General features: G+C 39.6%; 1 protein-coding gene across 1 annotated transcript in view; it reads right to left on the reverse strand.

Moving 5' to 3' along the window:
* Window positions 1-4,015: 4,015 nt before the first annotated feature.
* Window positions 4,016-25,790, reverse strand: part of LOC101136221 (ceruloplasmin-like) — a 50,265-nt gene continuing 28,490 nt past the window's right edge. The window contains 8 exon segments of the mRNA XM_055382136.2: window positions 4,016-4,065; window positions 5,460-5,622; window positions 15,418-15,557; window positions 18,315-18,516; window positions 19,743-19,849; window positions 21,444-21,572; window positions 23,101-23,240; window positions 24,048-24,255. Of these exon segments, the coding sequence (XP_055238111.2) occupies window positions 4,016-4,065; window positions 5,460-5,622; window positions 15,418-15,557; window positions 18,315-18,516; window positions 19,743-19,849; window positions 21,444-21,572; window positions 23,101-23,240; window positions 24,048-24,255 (1,139 nt within the window).

The following is a 25,790-nucleotide window of genomic DNA, read 5'->3' on the forward strand; positions in this document are numbered from 1 at the left end:
GTACAAAATAGCAGGTCACTCTGACTATGACCAATCGGACAGATAACCACGCTGCTTTCTTTTTCACAGGAAATTGTGTAACTCTGGAATTTTAGAGGTGAGTGTGGTCACGTACAGACTTTGCTAATGAGTACACTGACTTGCCCTAGCACAGTGTGAGCATTGCTGATCCTATTCTCCCCTATCAGTCAGGTCATGACTGTTTAGGAAATGATCTCTCAGATAGGTCTTCAGTCATGCCACCATCCCCCTTTGGCTGCCCATTAATGGGTCATGGCCCTATTCATCAGCTCCTGGGATGTAAAATGGTCTCAGGCAAGGGAAGAGAGAAAGCCCAGATTCTAACATACAGAAAGCCTTAACATACAGTAGTACTATGGGAAAGAGACTTTAAAAAAAATGGCATAAGTATTTAGCTGAATCCTTCATGCTTGTTCTCTCACTACCTTGACTGTTATAGAAATCAAAGCATGTGATTTATCAAAAATGAAATAGAACCACAATAATATAATTATAATTTTTAAGAAGATTAAAGAACAACCCTTTTTAAAGGAATAACTTAATTCACTACTTTGACTACATAGAAATTTAATGCATGACTTTCTTGAAACGCTCTTCTCTCATAACACCCCTGGCCCATTTTCTCCTGTTTTGACACCATGTGAGGGTTATATACACCGCATAGCTCTCAACACTCTGATTTGTGTCCTGGTCTTAATTTACAAAAGGTGACTGAGTGACAATTCTGAGAGGCCAATGCCAATGAGAGAAAAGTTTACTGCTACTCATGATGGCGCCCCTGGAAGCAGAAGGCACAGCACGCTATAGAAGGCCATGTGGGAAAGCACTGGAGTAGCTCCAGGCCGGGCTTGCCAGTCTCTCTGCACTCTGGAAGGAGTTTGCCTGGGTTGGGGTTGTCCCTTGGTAGATTCCAAACCTTCATTTTGTCAATTTACTTAAAGATGACTGGGTTTAAAGGGGCTGACTGATTGTAAATAAATTGGAGAATAAATCAATATTCATTAATAAAGTTAAATAATTCACGTAAAATTAAAGTATAATAGGCATAATTTATATTATTGGTTTTTTTTCAATTTAGGAGCATTCGCTCCTTGTTTATAGATTCACTCAGAAAATTGTATTATGGAACACAGTTTCATTCATAAGTATAGAGTTTGAGCGAAAGGGTAGATATTCTTTTCCGTAAATTAGTTTTAATTTATACTTTAAGTTCTAGGGTACATGTGCAGGATGTGCAGTTTTGTTACATAGGTAAACGTGTGCCATGGTGGTTTGCTGTACCTATCAACCCATTATCTAGGTATTAAGCCTAGCATGCATTAGCTATCTTTCCCAATGCTCTCCCTCCCCCTCACCCCACCCCCCGACAGGCCCCAGTATGTGTTGTTCCCCTCCCTGTGCCCATGTGTTTTCTTGTTCAGCTCCCACTTATGAGTGAGAGCATGCGGTGCTTGTTTTTCTACTCCCGCATTAGTTTGCTGAGGATAATGGCTTCCAGTTCCATCCATGTCCCTGCAGAGGACATGATCTCGTACGCAAAAGGGAAGATACTGTTAAAGCATGTTTCTTTTCTTTTTTCTTTGACATTTTAAAAATTAACATGATTTCTGTTTAAATACTGGGTACTCATTATTAGAATAAGAGGACCTTCCAACAGCTGTGCAGGGGACATTCCATTGACACATTCTTAGTCTTTGACTCTCTTATGTTAAGAATTCATACAGATTCCTACCCTTCCATTCGAATCCATTTACTAAATCATACTTTGCCCACCTGATAAGTCAAAGTTTGGAACTGTGTTCTTAAATGAATGAATGAATGAATTAAACATTATTCTTGGTGAAATTTGGGCAATATCTTTTGCAGTTTCTTAAAAAATGTTCTAGTTTTATCAGCACCTTTGAAAGTCTCAGACTTGAATGTTTCTATGGAAGGAGTTAGCTGCACCCATATTTCATAAGTTCTTCATAGTTTTAATATCAAATAATGAGGTATTATTGCTAATGTTGTCTGATGTTATAATAGCATTATTACTATATTAGTATTATTATTATTTTTTGAGACAGAGTCTTGCTCTGTTGCCAGGCTGGAGTGCAGTGGCATGATCTCAGTTCACTGCAGCCTCTGCCTCCTGGGTTCAAGTGATTCTCCTGCCTCAGCCTCCTGAGTAGCTGGGACTACAGGCATGCGCTACCACGCCTGGCTAAATTTTGTATTTTTAGTAGAGACGAGGTTTCACCATGTTGGCCAGGATGATCTCCATCTCTTGACCTCGTGATCCGCCTGCCTCAGCCTCCCAAAGTGCTGGGGTTACACCTGGCCACTATATTACTTTTTTAAAGCTTTTTTATGCCGGAGATACATATCGGAGTATTTTGGAGTGAAATGATATAATGTCAGGAATTTGCTTGATTACACTCCAGGTTTTCATGTACCGCCCACACAGCTAAGAAGCTAGAAAGTAAAAACATGAACTCTTTTGTTTAACCAAGCTCTGATTTCAAGTATTCTTACTTACTGTCTAAAGCAAAGGCTGTTAGCCAACCCACAAGACATTTCTAACCCAGTCTCCCTTGTTCCTTTCATGATAGAGGCTACAAAAGTTCTTTTCCAGTCTCCTTTGCAGTTAGGAGTAGCCAGATAATAATGGTTTTGACCAATAAGAAAAAGGCAGAAACTGGCTGTTGTCTCTTCAGATGTGACTGATGCTCCCCCTTTTTCCATCTTCTCTGCCTTCCATGTGGATGTAACATGTGGAGCTGCAGCAACCATTTTGCAACCGTGAGGCAACAATTATGGGGAAAAGGCCAAGAGAGTTAAAGACACTGGCCCTCATGTCATCAAATTGCTAAGCCAGGCTGGGTACAGTGGCTCATGCCTGTAACCCCAGCACTTTGGGAGGCCGAGGTGGGTGGATCACTTGAGGCCAGGAGTTCAAGACCAGCCTGGCCAACAAGGTGAAACCCTGTCTCTACTAAAAATACAAAAATCAGCCAGATATGGTGGTGCAGGCCTGTAGTCCCAGCTACTGGGGAGGCTAAGGCAGGAGAATTGCTTGAACCAGGGAGGTGGAGGTTACAGTGAGGCAAGATCGTGCCAATGCACTCCAGCCTGGGCAACAGAGTGAGATTCTGTCTTAAAATGTTGCTAAACCAATCCTAGCAGCCACTTATCTCCAAACTTTGTTTATGATATAAGACAAATAGCACTGATAATTCTCTCTTAGCTGGGTTTTCTGTTGCTTATAGAACACATCCTAACTGGTTAGTACTGCCAGATACAAGCTCAGAGCTTGAGTCCCCCCCCCCATTTTTTTTTGTTCTGGAAAACTGAAAATTATATATTCTGTAATCTATCATCTTCCAATCCTAAGGTACAATATAATATATAGATTTACATTTCAAAGATTGATTTAAATGGTTACCCATGCTATAAGAATTTCATTTCTTAAAGTTTTACAAATGTTGCAGTCTATGGTAAAGTCTTGGGTTGCATACATTTGGTACTTTTTATAACTGAGCAAGACTTTGCTGTTGCTGTCTTTGTCTCTCCTACCTACCCCCACTGCATTTGTTAAAAGCCTTATTACATCACTCACAGGCACAATACAGACACCACTTCAGGGTCAATTTATGAAAATAAGAAGCAGCTCTCACACAAAATTTACTAAGAAAACTTTTATTTCAAACTAGTTTTCCTGGTACATTGTCATGAAAGTCTTTAGCTGGTTCTTCCCAGACTCCTTGGTCCCTGGAGTTTTTCTTCTTTGGCAGCTTTACCTTGGCTTGTAAGCTTGTCAATATTCATATCATATCAAATATTTATGCTGTAGAAAAGGAAGTTTCAAAAATAGGTAATATTATATAATAGCATGCAGTTCTAAGTTAAAATACTAAGCTAAAATGATCACATACATTTAAGGAATAAACACAAAATTTATATTAGTCTTAGGAACATCCTTAAAATAACTGCCATCACTTTTGCCACAAAAAGTTTACTTATCAATAGCAACATCAATATCACCCTTCTGTGGGAACAGATGACCTGTAAATCCAATCAAATTTGACTTTATATTCTTTGAAATGCAAAATCTACTTTCCCAAAGAAAGAATGTTAGCAATGGGGGATTTATTTCATGGACAGTGCACCAAAGTCTCTTTTACTAAGAATGTACATGAACACTGATAGGAATAAGGGTAATGATTATTAGAATTGTATCAATAATGATATTATTGACATTAATAGGATGTTGTAGGTAAAAATTATATTGGTGGCTAATCAGTTTTTGGTTTTGTTGACAAATGTAGTCCTGATATTGAGAGAAGATTCTGAGAAACTGTTCATGCAGACTCTCCTTTGTCTGCTTCAGAGGTTCTGCTCCATCAGCCCTGCAAGAAGCCCCACAGAGAAAATATTCACATAACTTGAGAGCTGCATGGTATGTTTTAAATAGTGTATGATATATATGTTCAATAGTTTTCCTAATTTTGAAAGTAATTTAAACTTTACAGAAACCTTGGAAGAAACAGATTACTAGTGAGATTTATTATTTCTTAATAAATATCTTCTTATTATTTTCTCAATAAATCTCACGAATAATTTCACTACCTAGAGAGAGTCATCAGTAACATCTCATAAATTTCTATTCAGTCTTCATATACATATTTCAGATACTATTTTGTAGACTGCATTTTTTGCCACCCAATATGATATTATAAGCATTTACTCATTAAAAATTTTAAGACATGATTTTTAAAGTTGGATATTTTAGATGATATGTTGCAGTTTTTTACACACATTACAGTATATCATTTGCTTGTTTTCAGTTTTCCATTAGCATAAAATAGTGTGGTGATACATATTTTTCTGCCTTGTTGATAATTTTCTGAGATCAAATGCCAGGTGGAAATACTGAGTCAAAATATGGGGATCATGATTTAGGTTCCTGCAAGATCTGCAGAACCAATTTACACATCCACCAAAGTATATGCAATGCACCCTATCTCACCACACTGCTATTGATGCTATCATTAAAAATAGATAAATATTTGCCAACATGTACTCAAAAAGGTATTTTATTGTTGCTTAAATGTGATTTTGAAGTGATTTGATTATTGGCAAGTTTGGATATTTTTATAGGTTCAAAAGATATTTGTTTTTGATCTTCTATGAATTGTCTGTTTATACCTTATATGTATATCTTATGTGAATCTGGAAATTACATTTAACTCTAGAGTATATTTTATCAGATCATGAAAAGTTATCTGAGTTTTACAAAGAAAATAAAACTAGAGTATCTCAGTCATCTCAAAATAGTAATCTTTGAATGAATGAATGGCACATCACATTATATGAATGTCCAATGCATTAAATATCCTTACATAAACACTGCATTTGTTTAAATATCACTTCTAATTAATTTAGCCAATGGATCTTACCTTTTCTTTCAAGTACAGTGTAAGTGCTTTCCATTCCAGCACCAATGTGCTCAAAAACATGGCAATGAAATAACCAGGTTCCAACATCTCTTGGATACATTTTTACAGTTCGATAGACCCCAGGAGGAAGGTCATAAACATCAGATCGATACACTCCCCAATTCTTAACAAGGAGATTAAACATCATTACATGGCTTATAAAAGATATCACTTACCACTTGCTATAATTCCCAAATTCTAATATACCTAATTAGGTGACAATTAGAAAGCATTAGGTGCTGGGCTGGGCACGGTGGCTTATGTCTGTAATCTGCTACTTGGGAGGCTGGGGCAGCAGGGGAGGATGACTTGAGCTCAGGAGTTCAAGACCAGCCTGAGCTCCTCATCTCTAAAAAAATATATTTTAAAAATTAGCCAGGCAGTGGTGTGTGCCAGTAGTCCCAGCTACCTGGGAGGCTGAGGTGGAAGGATTGCTTGAGCCCAGTTCAAGGCTGCAGTAAACTGTGATCATGCCACTGCACTCCAGTATTCCAGCCTGGGTGACAGAGCAAGATCCCATCTGAAAAGGGAAAGGAAAGGGAAAGGGAGGGGAAGGAAGTGGAGGGCAAGAGAAAGGAGGGGAGGGGAGGGGAGGGGAGGGAGAAAAAAAGGGAAGGGAAGAGGGAAAGGAAAGGAAAGCATTAAGCTATTAAAGCTATTTTGTTCTCTTCTCTGAGTACACTTGAGGCTTTGGAGGAGAATTAAGACCCAGGACATTCTGGTGTTAGGTAGAATGCAAAGAAAATGTTTCACTCTACAAGGGTATTTGTAGTTTCGTATTGGTGTTAGAAACTTGCCAATGTCTCACACGACCCAGCGCTCTAGATTTCAGAGAACTTCTAGTCTCAAATCCCAAAGGTTCTAACTGACATATTTCTAACTTGGGATGTTACGTTGATGTGACATAACATGTTGATGTGAAGGATTGTCATTTCTTGAGATGCAGCTAATCAGAAAAACTCATTGTTACAGGAAAGAGAAGGGGAGAGGGAGGAGAAGGGAGGAGGAACTCCCTTGGCATCTGCAGCCAAGTTTGCCTTCTGGAGATTGGGCCTGAGGGCTGAGGGCACTTTTTAGCTAATTTCTCTCCTAAGCAGAGAACCCAATGTTTAGGAAACTACCTCTGGAGGCTGCTTAGAATTTTAGATATGAAGTCCTAGGGCCTAGTCCGGGTGGATTGGAAGAGACTAAAAGGAAGGTGAATTGCTCTACAAAATAAAATGGGAAGTATTTGGAGGATGGTGGTGGGGGTGGATTGGGGGAACTGCAGCTCAAGAGTTCTGAATAATTTCAGGAGAGAAGGGATGTCAGAGAGTCTAGAGAGGAAAAATGTGGAGAAACAAGTCCTGAGGGTGAGAGTAAAAGGCAAACGAGCTAGAGGCTCTCAGTGATGCATGGTGAAAGGGTAATAGGGGGTGGGGCATCTAATGTCAAATGGTAAGTGCTTTCATTACGTAGTACCGAAAAAAAACTTCGTTTACCCCCACTCTTTCACTAAAAGTCTGTAACTCACAATGGCCTTGATTTTGTGGTTGCTTAAGAGTACCAAAGGAAATGGGATGTGCTCCATGTTTGGAATTGCACACAGATATGAGAAAACACCAGCTACAGGAGTTGAGAGGCAAGGGAGATGAGCTGAAGCAGGAAGTTAGAGTTGGGGTGAATAGAAGACATTGAAGCTCTCAAGACTCCCTGCAGATATCGGAAGGCAGACTGGAGGAAGACTGAGCTGTTTCTTACTAGAGACAGAGTTGGAGCTCAAGCCATTGTTATTTAGGAACATTAATTTTACAACTAAAGTGAAAATAATACAGATGACATAGGATACAGTTTTTGGATGTCAGAAAAATGTAGAGAACAGTATGAAAAAAATTTAACCACAAATTGACAATGTCCAAACCACCAGTAAATGTGGAAAATATACCTAGAGCCCTGGCATCCAGGAAGCCTGTAGCTTTAGGGAACAAGCTGTGACTGGCTGGCTTGTCCCAGAACTAGGTTAGTAACCACAGAGGGCTGCTTCGCTGCCCCCAGGAGTTTCAGGTTGTGGAGCTCAGTGTCTGCATAGATGCTGGTGTGATAACATTCTGCCTCAAGGTGGGAGGCTAGATATCTCCTGCAATCCGTTTAGAGTGAGTGGTTAAAGCTGAGAGCCGGTGATACTAGGCTCTGTGGTATAAATACGATTATACTTAAGGGAGGCGGTTTTGTGAAGCACTAAAGAGTTCAGACTCTAGAGAGCCAGGGTTTAAATCCAACTTCTATCACTTCCTGCCTGTAGGAAAGTTCCTTATTTTGTTAATGCTTCATATAATTTCCCTGCAATTATCCCTGAAAAACAACTCTGATTTCCTTTCAGCTCCATGCAACACTTAGCATGGTTCTAGGCATGTTAGAGGCACTTGCTGGACTGAACTATTATATTTGACAACATCAGATAAACTGTAAAACATGATGACCAGATTTTGGCCCATTTTTTTTTTTTTGACAGAATCTCGCTCTATCACCCAGGCTAGAGTGCAGTGGCGTGATCTTGGCTCACTGCAACTTCCACCTCCTGGGTTTAAGCGATTTTCCTGCCTCAGCCTCCCAAGTAGTTGGGACTACAGGCACCTGCCACCATGCCCGGCTAATTTTTTGTATTTTTAGTAGAGATGGGGTTTCACTGTGTTAGCCAGGATGGTCTTGATATCCTGACCTTGTGATCTGCCCGCCTTGGCCTCCCAAAGTGCTGGGATTACAGGACTGAGCCACCGCGCCCAGCCCTCTTTTGGCTCAATTTTAAAAGTCTGTAATACAAACAGTTATGAAGTGAATAACCCTAATATGTAGGCTTTTGCTTTAAAAAAAAAATGGGGAGTGTAGATGAAAGTGTAGTGGGGTCACAGTGGTTAGATTTGGGTAATAGGGGTTTGTTACATTATTCTGTTTATTATATAAAATTCTCAATAATAAAGAGTTTTTATGCCAAAAAATAAATTTAACAGGAATAAATTTGTTCATTAAATAGTGGGAAATAAAGCAGCACACCAATAAGGCTCTGTGAAAACCAAGAGGTGCATGCTTATATAATTTATTTCTACAATGGACACTGCATTAAAGAAGGTATTAACATAATACATCTGGAATTCAGGAAAGCTTTATCTGAAACTTTTATCCATGTGGAAAAGGTGAACTGTACTAATGCCTAGTGGTTGGATTAAATGTCTAAGGTGTGAAACACAGAGAATATAATTGATCCTAAATTATACATTAATGTTTATATAAGGAATTAGGATGAAGAAACAAAAAGCTCTTTAAATAAACATTAATGAATGATACAAACTTGGAAACTGAAAGAGGAAGGATAAAATTTAAAATACTTATCATAAAGAAATGAGTCAAAAGTGGTCATGATAACAATTGTAAAGAAGTATGGGGGAGGGGCCAAGATGGCCAATTAGAAGCAGCTGTAGTCTGCAGCACTCATGGAGAGGAATGAAAGAAACGAGTGAATTCAGCAACTTCAACTGAAATATCCAGGTTCTCACATTGGGACTGACTAGGCAAACCACTCGGATCCATGGAAAATGAAGAAAAGCAGGATGTGGCTACAGCCCATGTAGGAGTGGCATGGAGCCAAAGGAACTCCCAACCCCAGCTAAAGAAAGCGGTGACTGATTGTGTGACCCCACCCAGGAAACCATGCTTCTCCCATGGATCTTTGCAACCTGAGGATTAGGAGATCCCCTCATGAGCCCATGCCACCAGGGCCTTGGGCACCATACACAAAGCTGTATGGACTCAGCAGAGCAGCCGTGGAGTCACACACTGAGACCCAGAAGTTTTACATACTCCGGCCCCAGGAATCCTGGCAAGTCAGGAAATCCATCCATGCATTCCCCTAGAAAGGGGATTGAATCCAAGGAGCCAAGCAGCATTGCTCTGCAAGCCCCACTTCCACGACACCTCACAAGTTAAGACCCACTGGCTTGGAATTCCAGCCAGCCAATGGCAACAGGTTGGAAACTGCCTGAGACAGCACAAAATTCCTGGGGGGAAGGACAGCCACCATCTCTGTGGTTCAGTCAACTCAGCTGTTTCAGCCTGCCAGCTCTGGAAAGCACAGGCAGTCCAGATGAGGAGGGGTCCCCTACAACACAGCACAGTTGCTGTGCCAGATCATGTATGGCCAGATTGCTTCTTTAAGTGGAACCCTGATCCATTCCTCCTGCTGGGCAAGGCCTCCCTGCTGGGGTTTCAGCAACTCTAGCTGGGGTTATACAGACAGAACTCTGATCTCTCCCTGAGGCAGAACTCCCAGGAAAAGGGGCAGCTGCCATCTCTGCAGTTCAGTCGACTCAGCCATTCCACCCTGCTGGCTCTGAAGAGTTCAGGAAGGGTCCCCTGCAATGCAGCACTCCTGCCCTACCAAAAAGGAGCCAGACTACTGCTTTTATGAGGTCCCTGATCCTGTTCCTCCTGGCTGGGCAAGACCTCCCAACAGGGGTCTCCAGACACCTCCTACAGGAGCATTCGGGCCAGCAACAGGTGCAGTACCCCTCTGAGATGGAGCTTCCAAAGGAAGTATCAAGTTGCCATCTTTGCTGTTTTGCAGCCTTCACGGCTGATACTTCCAGGTACAGGAAAAACTAAGGCAACTAGGGTCTGGAGCAGACCCCCAGCAAACCACAGCAGCCCTATGGAAAAGTGGCCCGACTGTTAAAAATAAACAAACAGAAAACAACAACAAGAGACCCCTTGAAAGCCCCATTCAAAGGTCAGCAACCTCAAAGATCAAAGGTAAATAAGCCCACAAAGATAAGAAAAAAATCAATATGAAAATGCTGAACACTCAAAAAGCCAGAGTGCCTCTTCTAGTCCAAATGACCACAACACCTCTCCAGAAAGGGCACAGAACTGGGCTGAGGTTGAGATGGCTGAATTGACAAAAGTAGGCTTCAGAAGGTGGGTAATAACAAACTTCACTGAGCTAAAAGTGCATGTTGTAACCCAATGCAAAGAAGCTAAGAATCATGATAAGAATCATGATAAAATACAGGAGCTGATAACCAGAATAGCCAGTTTAGAGAGGAACATAACTGACCTGATGGAGCTGAAAAACAACACGAGAACTTCACAATGCAATCACAAGTAACAATAGCAGAATAGATCAAGTGGAGGAAAGAATCTCAGAGCTTGAAGACTATCTTTCTGAAATAAGACAGGCAGACAAGAAGAGAGAAAAAAGAATAAAAAGGAATGAACAAAACTTTTGAGAAATATGGGATTATGTAAAAAGACTGAACCTATGACTGATTGGGGTACCTGAAAGAGATGGGGAGAATGGAAGCAAATTGGAAAACATACTTCAGGATATCATCCAGGAGAAGTTCCCCAACCTAGCAAGACATGCCAACATTCAAATTCTGGAAATGCAGAGAACCCCAGTAAGATACTCCATGAGAAGATCAACCCCAAGGCACATAATCATCAAATTCTCCAAGATTGAAATGAAAGAAAAAATGTTAAGGGCAGCTAGAGACAAAGGCCAGGTCACCTACAAAGGGAAGCCCGTCAGACTAACAGTGGACTTCTCAGAGGAAACCCTACAAGCCAGAAGAGATTGGGGGCCAATATTCAACATTCTTAAAGAAAAGAATTTCCAACCCAGAATTTCATATCTGGCCAAACTAAGCTTCTTCGTAAGTGAAGGAAAAATAAGATTCTTTTCGGACAACCAAATGCAGAAGTAATTTGTCACCATCACCCTGCTTTGCAAGAGCTCCTGAAGGAAGCACTAAATATGGAAAGACAAAAACATTACCAGCTACTATAAAAACACAGTGAAGTACAGAGACCAGTGACACTATGAAGCAACCATATAGTGGTTTATGAAGCAGCCACATAAACAAGTCTGCAAAATAACCAGCTAGCATTATGATGACAGGATCAAATTCACACATAACAATACTAATCTTAAATGTAGATGGGCTAAATGGCCCAGTTAAGAGACACAGAATAGCAAGCTCAATAAAGAACCGATACCCATCCGTATGCTGCCTTCAAGAGACCCATCTCACATGCAGTGACACCCATAGGCTTGAGATAAAAGGATGGAGGAAAATTTACCAAGCAAATGGAAAACAGAAAAAAGCAATCCTAGTTTCTGACAAAACAGATTTTAAACCAGCAAAGATAAAAAAAGACAAAGAAGGGGATTACATAATAGTAAAAGGTTCAATTCAACAAGAAGCACTAACTATCCTAAATACATTTGCACCCAATACAGAGCACCCAGATTCATCATGCAAGTTCTCAGAGACCTACAAAAAGACTTAGACTTCCACACAATAATAGTGGGAGACTTTAACAACCCCTCCTGACAATGTTAGACAGACCATTAAGACAGAAACTTAACAAAGATATTCAGGACCTGAACTCAGCTCTGGATCAAGTGGACCTGATAGATATCTACAGAACTCTCCACCCAACAAGAAAAGAATATTCATTCTTCTCATCACCACATGGTACTTACTCTAAAATTGATCACATAATCAGAAGTAAAACACTCCTTAGCAAAGGCAAAAATAATTAAAACCACAATAAACAGTCACTCAGACCACAGCACAATCAAATTAGAAATCCATTTTAAGAAATTCATTCAAAACCGGCCGGGTGCAGTGGCTCACGCCTGTAATCCCAGCACTTTGGGAAGCTGAGGCAGGCAGATCACGAGGTCAGGAGCTCGACACCATCCTGGCTAACACAGTGAAATCCCGTCTCTATTAAAAATACAAAAATTTAGCTGGGCATGGTGGCGGGCGCCTGTAGTCCCAGCTACTTGAGAGGCTGAGGCAGGAGAATGGCTTGAACCCAGGAGGCGGAGCTTGCAGTGAGCCGAGATTGCACCATTGCACTCTAGCCTGGGTGACAGAATGAGACTCTGTCTCAAAAAAAAAAAAATGAAATTCACTCAAAACCACACAACTACATGGAAATTGAACAACCTGCTCCTGAATGACTCCTAGGTAAATAATGAAATGAAGGCAGAAATCAATAAATTCTTTGAAACTAATGAGAACAAAGAGACAATGTACCAGAATATCTGGGATATACAGACAGGTCCCAGTCAATGTAGAAGTTTATTTTGCCAAGCTTAAGGACATGCCCATGATACAGTCTCAGGAAGTCCTGAAAACTTGTTCCTAAGGAGGTTGGGCTACAGCTTGGTTTTTGTATGTTTTAGGGAGAAATAGGACATCAATCCATACACATAAGATGTACACTGGTTCAGTCTGGAAAGGTGGGACAACTGGAGGAGGTGAGGCTTCCAGGTCATAGGTAGATTCAAAGATTTCCTGATTGGCAATTGATTGAAAGAGTTTATTTAAAGACCTGTAATCAATAGAAGGGAATGTCTGGGTTACGATAAGGGGTTGTGGAGACCAAGGTTTGTATAGTGCAGATGAAGCCTCCACCTAGCAGGCTTCAGAGAGAATAGATTGTAAATGTTTCTTATCAGATTTAAAAAGTGTCAGGCTGGGAGTGGTGGCCCACACCTGTAATCCTAGCACTTTGGGAGGCTGAGGTGGGCAGATTATGAGGTCAGGAGATTAAGAACATCCTGGCTAACATGGTGAAACCCCGTCTCTACTAAAAATACAAAAAATTACCCAGGTGTGGTGGCAGGCACCTGTAGTCCCAGCTACTTGGGAGGCTGAGGCAGGAGAATGGCATGAACCCTGGAGGCAGAGCTTGCAGTGAGCCGAGATCGTGCCACTGCACTCCAGCCTGGGTGACAGAGTGAGGCTCTGTTTCAAAAAAAGAAAAAAAAAAAAGTGCTAGACTCTTTTAAGTTCATTCTCTCCTGGATCAGGAAAAAGACCTGGAAAGGGAAGAGGATTCTCTACAGAATGCAGATTTTCCCCATAAGATTTAGATTTGCAGGGCCATTTCAAAAAATGTCAAAGAAATATATTTTGGGATAAAATACTTTGATTTCCTTTAGGGTCTGCTATCTGTCATGCTGGTATCTTATTACTACAAAGAGTCTGTTCTATCAGTCCTAAGGTCTTCATTTTAATGTTAATGCTGGTCAGCTGTGCCTGAATTCCGAAGGGTGGAGAGTATAACGAGGCATATCCAACCCTCACTTCCCATCATGGCCTGAATTAGTTTTTCAGGTTAACTTAGGAATGCACTTGGTCTAGAGGGGACTTAGAATTTTATTCAATTTTTCAATTGTTTGGGGAGCTTAGAATTTCATTTTTGGTTTACAATGAGGATTGGTCACCAGAAAGACCAGGGCAGGATTAGAGGATTGGGACTTTCAGCCCCATCCCCTAACCTCTGGGGAGGAAAGAGAGGCCGAAGGCTAAGCTGATCACCAATGGCCGATCATCCAATCAATCATGCCTATGTAATGAACCCTCCATAAAAACCCAAATGGACAGGATTCAGAGACGCTCCAGATAGCCAAACGTGGTTCCTGGAGGGTAGCTCACCTGGAGAGGGGATGGAAGCTCCATGTGATTCTCCCATACCTTACCCTAGCATCTCTTCATCTGGTATTCATTAATACACTTTCTAATATCCTTTTTGATAAACCAGTGAATGTAAGCAAGTGTTTCCCTTCATTCTATAAGTCATTCTAGGGAATTAATTGAATTCAAGGAGGGGGTCATAGGAATCCCAATTTATAGCCTGCTGCACAGAAGCATATGAAAACAACCTGGAGTTTGTGATTGGCATTGGAAGTGGGGGGCAGCCTTGTAGAACTGAGCTCTCAACCTGTGGGATCTGACACTGTATCCAGGTAGATAGTGTCAAAATTGAATTGGAGGACACCTAGCTGGTGTCCAATGCAGAATTGATTGATTGGTTGCAGATAGAGGGAAATCTCCACACATTTATTTGTGACCAGAGATCAAAGAAGTCTTCTGTGTAACTGATTGTGAGTGAGAGAACCGGAAAATCACTTTGATATGGTTTTTATTCCTATATTCTCAGAATCACCTTAATCAAGTTCTCAAACTTAGCCTCAGCAATATGAGGACCTATTGCCATCATGTACCTCTTGATGCAATGTGTGGGGAGCATACAACATCACCTTTGTGGTGTTCTTGGCAAATTTGTTAAACATGGATCCAATCATGAGGAAACTATCAGGCCAATGCAGAATATGGAACATTCTACAAAACAACTGGCCTGGACCCTTCAAAAATGAAATGTTATGAGGGAGGAATTTTTTTTAAAGGCAAAGGGATCTCTTCAGATTTTAGGAAAGTTATGGCAATGGCAACCAAATGCTATGTATGCATCTTGATCAGATCCTAGATTTAAAAAAAAAACAGCTATAGGAAGCATTTTTAGGACAACTTGGGATATTTGAATGGATTGTACATTAGACTATATTATTGAATTAATGTTAATTTGGGGGCGTGATAATTTTATTGTAGTTGGGGTGGAGACTGTCCTTATTCTTAGGGATGTTTTAGTGTTTAGGGGTAAAGAGTCATAATGTTTGCAATGCACTTTAAATTGCATTCAGAAAAAAACATGGAAGAGAAAGCTAATGTGGCAAAATGCATATGAGCATTCAGAGTACTTTTCTTTATGTTACTGAGGGCATGAAAAAATTTTTTTAAGTTGAGATAGAAAGTACGAAACTAGAAATGACTATAAATGTCTTATTTACCTATTAACTAACAACAAATTAGAGTGAGAAATGCACTTCATTCTTTGGTCGGCATTTATCAAATGTCCACGGGATATAAAGAGCTAAATTATAATTATTTACTTGCACCTGATATATTATAGATGATATGGATCAAATTTCTGACTTGGTCATTTTCTTTCCAGCCCTGTTATCTTGCCATGCTACCTGATAACTGGTTTACAAGACATCACAGGATATGGACCTGTCGAAGGCTCTTACCTTGTATTCAAAGCTATGGCCATGAAAGTGAACTGTGTGCAGGTCAGCTTCATTCCCTATGCCAATCAGATACCAATTCACTACATCCACAACATGGAATGTTAGACCTTGGTTATTTCCAAACAGTCTTCCGTTAATTGCTGTGGGAGGCAGGGAAAGGCACAGTTTATTATATTCAACAAGGATTTAAAATAATGTGGGCTTTTAAAAAATATTTAAAAGTATTTTAAATACTTTTAAAATAGTATTTTAAAAAATACTTTAAAAAAGTATTATCATCCTTATAGAAAATATCATGGATGTTTTCAGAAGCAGTGGGGATTTTAAAGCCAGACTAAGGAAGTTGTTAAATGTGACCAAGCCATCCATTCATGGATATGTCTAATTCTAAGGAGTTTTTCTTGCCCAAGGAAATGAGGCACTGACTTTGTGTTAACACAATCAGGTTGGATTTGACTATTTCACAACTAAGCATACTTATATTGGTGAATTGTGTATTTAAAATTATCACAAGAGACTTAGAATATTAGGAATGGCCAGGCATGGTGGCTCATGATTGTAATCTTAGCACATTGGGAGGCTGAGGCGGGAGGATCACTTGAGTTCAGGAGTTCGAGAACAGCCTGGGCAACATAGTGAGACCCTGTCTCCATAAAAGACAAAGAAGAATATTAGGAATGTGCATTCTTATTTAACTGCCCTAAGTCAAACCTTTGTGATCTGCCACTTGTATGTCTGGAATGGCCATTTGTGAGGTCCAGACCCCCTCTTGTCCTCTACAGGTGTGGTTTCCAAAGGGTAATGTAAATAAAATATGAAGATTTTATATACACACACACACACACACACACACATATCCTCTTTTTACTTTGCCGTTTTTTGTGCATCTTTAAAATGTATAAAATGCATTGGTACAGTGGTGCAAGTATATAATCTATAACTATATAACTATATATCTATGGAGGCTGAGCTCTAATGCTTTCAGCTGATGGAGGGATGTAATAGAAGAAACTAGAAGACACTGCTCTAGACTAGTGCTTCTCACACTTTAATGTGAATATGGCCTGGGGATTTTGTTAAAATTCAGATTCTGACTTAGGTCTTTGAAGCCTGAAATTCTGCATTTCTAACAAGCTCCCAAGTGATGCTGATGCTGCTGGTCCTTGGGCCATACTTGGAGTACAAGTGCCCAGATGAGTGCCAGAGTTATTCCTAAAATCTATCCCACCACGCCCTAGCTCAGTGTACTTGGTGCTTTAGTACAGTGGTTCTCTACAGGAGGTGATTTTGTTCCCCAGCGGTCATTTGGCAATGCCTAGAAATATTTTTGGTTGTCATAACTTGTGGGGAGATGCTACTGGCATCTAGTAGGTGGAGGATATAGATGTTGATAAACATCTACAATGCACTGGATAGCTCCATACAACAAAGAGTTATCTAACCTAAAAGGTCAGGAAGTTAAGAAACCCTGGTTTAGATCAAGTCTAAATTCTTAACAAGGTGTTTGAGGTCTTCCACAATTCTGTTGGCTCTTTCTTCCCAAGTGCTACGTGACTTAGATCACATTCTTCCATCTACTTGGAATGTCATTTCCCTCCTTTTCTAACTGGACAGACTCCTATGCAACCTTAAAAAATCAACTTGAATGTCTCTTCCCTATCATGAAGCCTTTCCAAATCTTCCAAATAAGAATTTAAAGCACTGCGCTGTGTTTAAATTTCCGTGACAGCATCCCACCCCGCGTCATCCTCCTTGGATTGCAGCAATGCACAAGTCTGGCGTCCCTTAGACTGTAAACAACATGAGGGCAGATGACCCATATTATGGGCCTTTGTATCTCTTTGGGGCCTCGCAAGGTGCTTTGTGCCCTCTATGACACTTATTAAAAAGACTATTGGTAAAATGGATGTCACCCTTGAATTAACTTTAAATTTACATATATTTCTGAAAAAGAGAAAAAACAACCTTAGAGGTGGGAGATTACTATATTTGAATTTGCCTTAGTTAAGGATCTTTTACCCAGTCATATCTCTGACCCCTCTCAGCTGAGCAGCTTAAGATGAGAAGTTTCCCTGGCTAAGAAAGTGAGATTGTTTATGTGCTTTCTATTGGAATAATTGTCTTGTTACTGTGATTCTAGAGTGGGGGAGGTCATCTAGATGTACCTAGATGCACCTAGTCACAGTCAACCTATAAAATAATTTTGGTTGATGAGCATGAAGTTTTCAAAAGTTCTGCCTGTGAAGGTAATGTGATGGGGAAGTGTGGGTGGGGCCATGTTCACTTTGGTTTGCCCCAAGCCCCACCTATGTCTGTGTTCATCCAAGCAAAATACTTAGAAAATTATGGTAGTAAGTCCCTCCTGAAATGACAGCTGATGTTCCTGTTTTTACATTGTCTACATAGCTCTAGAAAGCATGAGAATTTGCTGTGCTTGCTAAATCAGTAGTCTGTGGCATATGGGCAAGGTCCAGCACACTGCCTCTGTTACTGCAGCCCATGAGCTAAGAATGGTTTTAAAATTTCTAAATAGTTGAAAAAAAAATTTAATAATATTATTTCTTGACATGTTATATGAGATACAAATTTCAGCATCCATAAATGAAGTTTTTGGCTCTCAGCCACTTTCATTTGTTTTCCTATTGTCTATGACCACTTTCATTCTACAGTGGCAGAGTAGAGTATGGCTTATGACAGAGACCATGTGGCCTGCAAGCCTAACTTCTTTGCTATCTGGCCCTTTGCAGAAAAAATTTGCTGACCCCTGGTCTACATGATCTATACCAGTTCTATGTAGTTGAATTCTATAAACAGTGTGGAGCGAGGCCCTTTCATCTGTTTCATTTGTGCAGAGCAACCTGTGGGTTACCATTGGTGAGTCAGTGAGTGAATGTTACCGTGCATTTGGTTGCTGAGTTGAAAATTATCATTTTCCTTGTCCACTTTGTTTGGTTTTGAAGCATAGGTGTTGATACTGTCTTCAAAGTACCAGGATTCGTTCTCATCAAATATCATGAAGTGGAGAACACGGTGAACTATGATGGGGTTGATGTCTTTGCGGCATGCAATCAGAGGGCCTACCAGTCCACTGTGAAGGTCCTGAGGAGGCAAAGCAAGATCGTTCACTGTGGCCACAACTAACATTTTCCCCCACAAAATAAAAGAGGTAGAATCCAGTTTTAGTTTTTAATGAGGTCAAATCCTGAGTTTTTAATTATCAGGATTCTGAGAGTGAGGAACAAAATATTTGACATGCTCAATGCTCGATTGAAGAAAAATTGTAACCTCATTCATTAGAGTTGAAGTCTAAAGAGAACACCAAACCTCTGAAAGGGATTTTAGATACATTTTTCAGTGGATTTAGCTCTATTTTTGACATTTTAATAAAAAAAAGAATTTTGGTTTTAATTAGAATTCCTGGCATTGAAGTTGGTTGGCAGGAAGTCTAAAGGAGTTAGTCCCTTCACCTTTGTGCTTTTGCCCCTGCAGCAGCTTTTAGTTGAGAGTCTTGGTTTGTTTGTCTTCATTTTGTTTTTGAATTAAATCTCTGTGTAGATTCTTGTTCCAGGCAGAGTGGGCCAAGATAAGAGTTCAAATAGAATACTTGCACTGTTTTTTTTTTTTTAGTGCAAATAAACTTGAACCCTATAGTTGAGGGTTTTAAATATAAACACACACACACATTCACCCCCCTACACACACACACACACACACACACACACAATATGTATATACATATTTCTTATTAATCATAGAATTATACCATTCTTTATTTATTATTACTATTGTTACTATTATTATTATTTAGAGACCAAGTCTTGCTGTGTCACCTAGGCAATGGAGTGACCATAGCTCAGCATAATCTTGAACTCCTGGACTCAAGCAATCCTCCTACCTCAGCCTCCCGTAGCTAGGACTACAGGCATGTGCCACTGCGCCTGGCTAATTTTAAAATTTTTTGTATAGACATCAGCCACCACATCCAACTGAATTTTAAAATTCTTTAGTGTATGTTGTTTTCTGTAATTCGAATACTATTCAGTGGAACAAAGTATAGTCTATTATTGTATAATTAGATATATTTTTCAATTCACAGTGAGATTATGCAAAGAATTATAAACCTAAGTAATCATAAGGTAATAATTTATTTTGCTCTTGAAAAATGCAGACCAGTGTAGGAATAAAAGCTGAACAGTAGTTAAGTTACTTAATAGAAAGTTTACATAGAACTAAGATTCTTAAGAGCAATGATAAATACCTTCTTTCTTCCATTATAATTTCTGGGAGGAGATAGAATAAGAATTGTTATTTGATTTAAAATTTACCTTAGCCACAGATACAGTTGAATAGTAAAACCAAGGTATGCATTCAAAGTCCAGTGAGGTAGGACCAGTTCTATCAGGTATCTGCCAAGTATATATTTGAATCTCTCCTGAAATAGACAAATGAAGTGTATTTAAATAGAGCTTTTAAAATCAGACTTCTTTACGGAGAACCAGACAATGAGCAAACACTAAAGCTATAAAAATAGTAGGCAGCATAGTCCTAGCTTTCACTTCTGGTTTCACTTCTTGCTTTGTGATCTTAGTCAATGTGGCCATTACTCAATGTGACAAAGCCTTGAATCCCTGCTCTGAACATTCCAATGTGTGGATCACATGTACCTCCTCCCTGCCCTCAAGGCTGTGCATATTAGTCGTATTGGATCTTAATTCTATATTCTATATTGCAGTGAAGTTCTTTTGCTCCCTCCCCACCATAATTCTGTATCTCCCACTTCCACAGATCCATGGGAGTTATAGTCCTATGACATTAACCAACCCCACCTCCAGCTCCCAAATCTGTAACAATCTACTTAGCACTAACGCTTGCCTTCCAGTACATCACACAATGCCTGGCATACAGCAGGCAGAGTACTCAGAAGTGTTTGTGAAATGCATGTAGTAGATCCTCTCTTAACTAATCAGAGCAGTGGACTGACTTGCAAACTCCCTTGATATGAGACTTAACAGACCACAGGACTGTTTTTAAAAATAAAAAGAAATATTTTGCCCACCATCAAAGTCTATTGTCGGTCCCTCTGCTTTACAAATCTTTTCTTTCTGAATTTGGCTTTCATTGATACTCTTAATTTCCAAAACTACTTGTTTTGGTGAGCAACTATAGTAGACATTCTGATGCCACCCCTAGATCCCCAATCAAGAATGAAGAACATTTCACTCCAGCAGGTGTCAGCCTCCTTTAGAGAGAGCCTTGGCTGAAGGAAGCCACCTTGCTCAAGATTGCATCTAATGACTGCTTCAGGGACATAACAGCCCAGCTCTCTCACTCCAGCTTAGGAAAGCTGAAGGTCTATCTTCAGAACTGTGTTGGCTGTGACTTCTGTTGAGGCTGCATCTCTGCTTAACCTCACTCCCTGTCCAATCCTACTCATTTCTCATTCTTTCCATATTAGTTGATTCCAAGAGCACTATCTACACACAAATCCTCATATCAGAGTCTGCTTACTGGGCATTTTTAATTAAAATATATTAATGTTCTTCTGAGTTAATTACATTGAATGGCATGCTGTATAGCAGTGATTCCATTCCACGGAAATGTTAATGCATGGGGTCCATCATTTCCTCTTATTGGCTCAATCCTCCCCTACTTTCTCACATATTGCATCTTGTACTCAACTCCTACTTTAGCACTTTAGTTGGAGAGATTGTATGTAGTATAAGAATACCTGGCAGCTGGACAGATACAGAGGTGGGAGGGAGGGTGGACCTAGAGGAGAAATTCATACACTGGGGAGGTAGGCCCTGAAGACCAAACCTTCACTTCACAGTTTTGCTCATGGTGCCCCAACCTGGAAGTAAACTTGACTTGCAGAAGGAACTCCCCCGCCAAATGCTTTCTTCAGGCTCATCTTACTAGTCCACTAGTCTCTCTCATCTGGAACTGCACCCATATATTTAAAAGAACATTGGCCTCATAGTCCTGCATAAAAGCTTTGGGGATTTTTTTTCTCCCAAAGTAGTTACCTGGCTGAGTTGGAACAACAGTGGAATTATTTGTTTTCACTCCATGAGCATGAATAGAATACGGTCTTGAGGCTTTATTTCTAAAGATAATTTGAATTTTTTGACCAGGGTTGAGCAATATTAATGGACCTAGGGAATATAAAAAGAAACATGTCTGAGTAATTGTTATTTATTTTAAATTATGAGTCATCTCTCTTCTTAAGTATTTACACAGTGACTTATTCTTATCCTTTTACTTAACATGCAGCCAAATGAAATAAAAACATGTAACAAGTAGATCATTGCTGATTTATGAAACATGATTTTTGCCTGAAATTTTTAAATCATTTAGAATTTTATGAGGTTTTTTTTTTTTTTTTTGCCAGAAAACTTATTTTAATTAACAAAGGTTTATGCCTAGGAAAACATACAATTTAAAAATGAAACCCTTTCTTTTCTTTCTTGACCAATCTCAACTTTCAAGCCTTTTATTCTCTTGCTCCTTATTCTACTGGAGGATTGCAAGGAGCTGCAAGGCTTGTTTATTGACCCAAAGTGATTTTCTCTCTTACAGACTAAAAACCTTCGTTTTACTCTCTCTCCCTTTTATCCTAAGCCAAAAACTACAGGTATAAAATTCATTTTAAATCTTCTTTCTATTTGGAAGCAGGTTGAATTAGTGGCTCTGAAAAATTCTGAAACACAGGTGGTTTTGAGATGAGATAAGCAGCAAGAACTTTCTGCAAACTTGTGATACAATTACTAAAATTAGAGCCCTGAAGATGCCTGCTGGAGGCTAAATGCTAGCTAAAGACAGGGCCTCTTTGCTCCCTGTGACCATTTCACCTCCCCAAACAATATGCATGTTTTTTCTTTTTAATAAAGTGTTTTCCTTTTTGCGTAAATAATAATAGAACCTTGAGGGTCAGATTGCGTTATTTATCTTCATGCATTCAGCCACAATCCTAGAGAAAACAAACATCCTGTGGTTACTAAATATAGGGGCCCACTCAAAAGCAGCAGCAACAAGATAGCACAGGCTTCCCTCCAGGGCTCACAAAGAGACAAGCTCTAGAGGCTGACGGAGAGCAAAAAAGAGCAAAAATTCCTCTTCATCAGCATGTAAATCCATCTCCTCAGGATCCCACATCATAAAATAACCTCTAATATACACATAGATATTAAGACTGAAACAGGAGTTGGGCGTGTGGAAATGTCACATGTGGGCACCTGGGGTGACTCAGAGGTTTCCTACTTGATCTATCAAGGGTGGAAGAAAGAGTTGTAATTTTCCTCACTCAGACAGAAGACACTTAAATTTACATAAAGAAGTTCCTTTCCTCACTATACTAGGGTCCCCTGGGCTTTGTTTTAATTGTATTGAAATGATCCCTGCATGCTACTTCTAAACTCCTTTCTAGAATTTTTTAATTCTGAGAGCAAGAATCCAGGTAATCTGAAACTGAGCACATTACTTTTCTACATTCTCCTTATTTTTTAGGAAACAACACCTGAATCATTTTTTCCCCCAGTGAAAATGCCTATCAGCAAACAAATCAGAATTACAGGTACTTTCCTCTGTCGAAGCAGAGGTTGACAATGGCCTCCATGTGTACAACAATCTCTAATGGCTGAGGACAAGAAAAACTCGAAAACCAATCTTATGGCATACCAATACCTAGTATATCGAGATGTTTTTCATCTTCATTCCTTTTTGTTTGATTTGTGAACGTGTTATCATCATATTGACGATATAAGACTTTCTTGTATTTGGACCCAAGAAGTGTTCCACTTCTGTCCACATACATGCTCGTTTGGCTTTAAGAAAATAAAAACAAAAACAAAAAAACCCCACAAACTTAGTTAATTTAACCATTAATTTAGACAAAGAACTCATATGGAAGAACTTCTTATATCTAGAAGCTGTTTTACCTAAAAATGTAAGTCATCTTTTTAAAAAAATATATTAATTCTAGCAAGACAGTTAGATATTCATTCTACATTTCAAAGCTTATTTTCAGGATAAAATTTAGTTTTTATAAATAAATATACAGTAAGAGAGAAAACCAGAGAGAGAAATCAAATTGTACAAAAAGAGAAAAACAGGTGTCTTTAATTTGAAGTTCTCAGAAGAATAGAGGTAGAAAAAAATGAAGACAAAAGAAACACCTGACTGATTGTAGATACTGAATGTAGCTGAAGTTATGTTACTATTCCTGTGGTGAGATCAGACAGTAACATATGTCCAGGAAGGATGCAAGAAGTGAAAACACAGGCAGGAAGAAATAAAGCCCATAAGTAAGTTATATAGATATTTAGAAAGATTTGAAGCCCTTTGCAATTGAATATGTCGCACACACACACACACACAAATTTTGAAGTGATTTATAATTGAGAATATCCTAAACACACAAATACCACATCCACATATCCATTATGCACACGTACACCATAACAAACACAAATAAATATACCACACACATCCACCATACCAAACACAAATAAATACAACACACACACAGACACAGACACAGACACACACAGAGAGACTGAAAGGAAAGAGAGGAAGACTCAGAAAGAACCCTTAGAACCCTTCCCATTTAGAGACTGGAGCTATCACGGTACTTCTCTCTTCGTAAGTGGTGGAGTTCATTCTCTCACTTTCTACTAGGAGAATAATCCCATTCCATTTCCTTGGCTGCAATGTAAATAATTTTCTCCTCCTGGTATTGTGTTCGATCAGGGTTTGGCTTCCCACATTGCCTCACGTGATATTTATGTTTCATGCCTCCTAGATTGTGCTTTATCGTCATGCAAACCAAATCAAAAGTTCCTGGCCGGGCGCGGTGGCTCACGCTTGTAATCCCAGCACTTCGGGAGGCCGAGGCGGGCGGATCACGAGGTCAGGAGATCGAGACCATCCTGGCTAACACGGTGAAACCCCGTCTCTACTAAAAATACAAAAAAATTAGCCGGGCGTGATGGCGGGCGCCTGTAGTCCCAGCTACTCGGGAGGCTGAGGCAGGAGAATGGCGTGAACCCGGGAGGCGGAGCTTGCAGTGAGCCGAGATTGCGCCACTGCACTCCAGCCTGGGCCACAGAGCGAGACTTCGCCTCAAAAAAAAAAAAAAACAAAAAAACAAAAAAAAATTTCCTACAGACGAATAAGAAAGGAATGGTTAAAGCTTTGCCTTCAGATTTCTTTCCTCTGTAAAATTATTAATAAGCTGCAACCCTCAAAAGAAATATAGTAAAATCATTCATTCATTCTTTCATTAATTCAACAAATATTTATTGATGACCTTCTTTGTGTCAGACGTATTTCTGGGCATTCGGGAAACATCAGAGAACAAAACAGTTAAAAATTCTTGCTCTCAGAATTCATATTGCAAGGTGTTGTGAAGACAGACAATAAACATGTTAAACAACTTTTATGTATGCTGGAAGGTGATAAGAGCAATGATTAAAGAAAAAAAGTATAGTTTGAAGTCAGGTAGTGTGATGCCTCCAGCTTTGTTCTTTTGGCTTAGGATTGACTTGGCGATGCAGGCTCTCTTTTTGTTCCATATGAACTTTAAACTAGTTTTTTCCAATTCTGTGAAGAAAGGCATTGGTAGCTTGATGGGGATGGCATTGAATCTGTAAATTACCTTGGGCAGTATGGCCATTTTCACGATATTGATTCTTCCTACCCATGAGCATGGAATGTTCTTCCATTTGTTTGTATCCTCTTTTATTTCCTTGAGCAGTGGTTTGTAGTTCTCCTTGAAGAGGTCCTTCACATCCCTTGTAAGTTGGATTCCTAGGTATTTTATTCTCTTTGAAGCAATCGTGAATGGGAGTTCACTCATGATTTGGCTCTCTGTTTGTCTGTTGTTGGTGTATAGGAATGCTTGTGATTTTTGCACATTGATTTTGTATCCTGAGACTTCGCTGAAGTTGTTTATCAGCTTAAGGAGATTTTAGGCTGAGACAATGGGGTTTTCTAGATATACAATCATGTCATCTGCAAACAGGGACAATTTGACTTCCTCTTTTCCTAATTGAATACCCTTTATTTCCTTCTCCTGCCTAATTGCCCTGGCCAGAACTTCCAACACTATGTTGAATACGAGTGGTGAGAGAGGGCATCTCTGTCTTGTGCCAGTTTTCAAAGGGAATGCTTCCAGTTTTTGCCCATTCAGTATGATATTAGTAACCAAAACAGCATGGTACTGGTACCAAAAAGAGATATAGATCAATGGAACAGAACAGAGCCCTCAGAAATAACGCCGCATATCTACAACTATCTGATCTTTGACAAACCTGAGAAAAACAAGCAATGGGGAAAGGATTCCCTGTTTAATAAATGGTGCTGGGAAAACTGGC

Source organism: Gorilla gorilla, chromosome 2 (assembly GCF_029281585.2).
Source record: "Gorilla gorilla gorilla isolate KB3781 chromosome 2, NHGRI_mGorGor1-v2.1_pri, whole genome shotgun sequence".
NCBI lineage: Eukaryota > Metazoa > Chordata > Mammalia > Primates > Hominidae > Gorilla > Gorilla gorilla.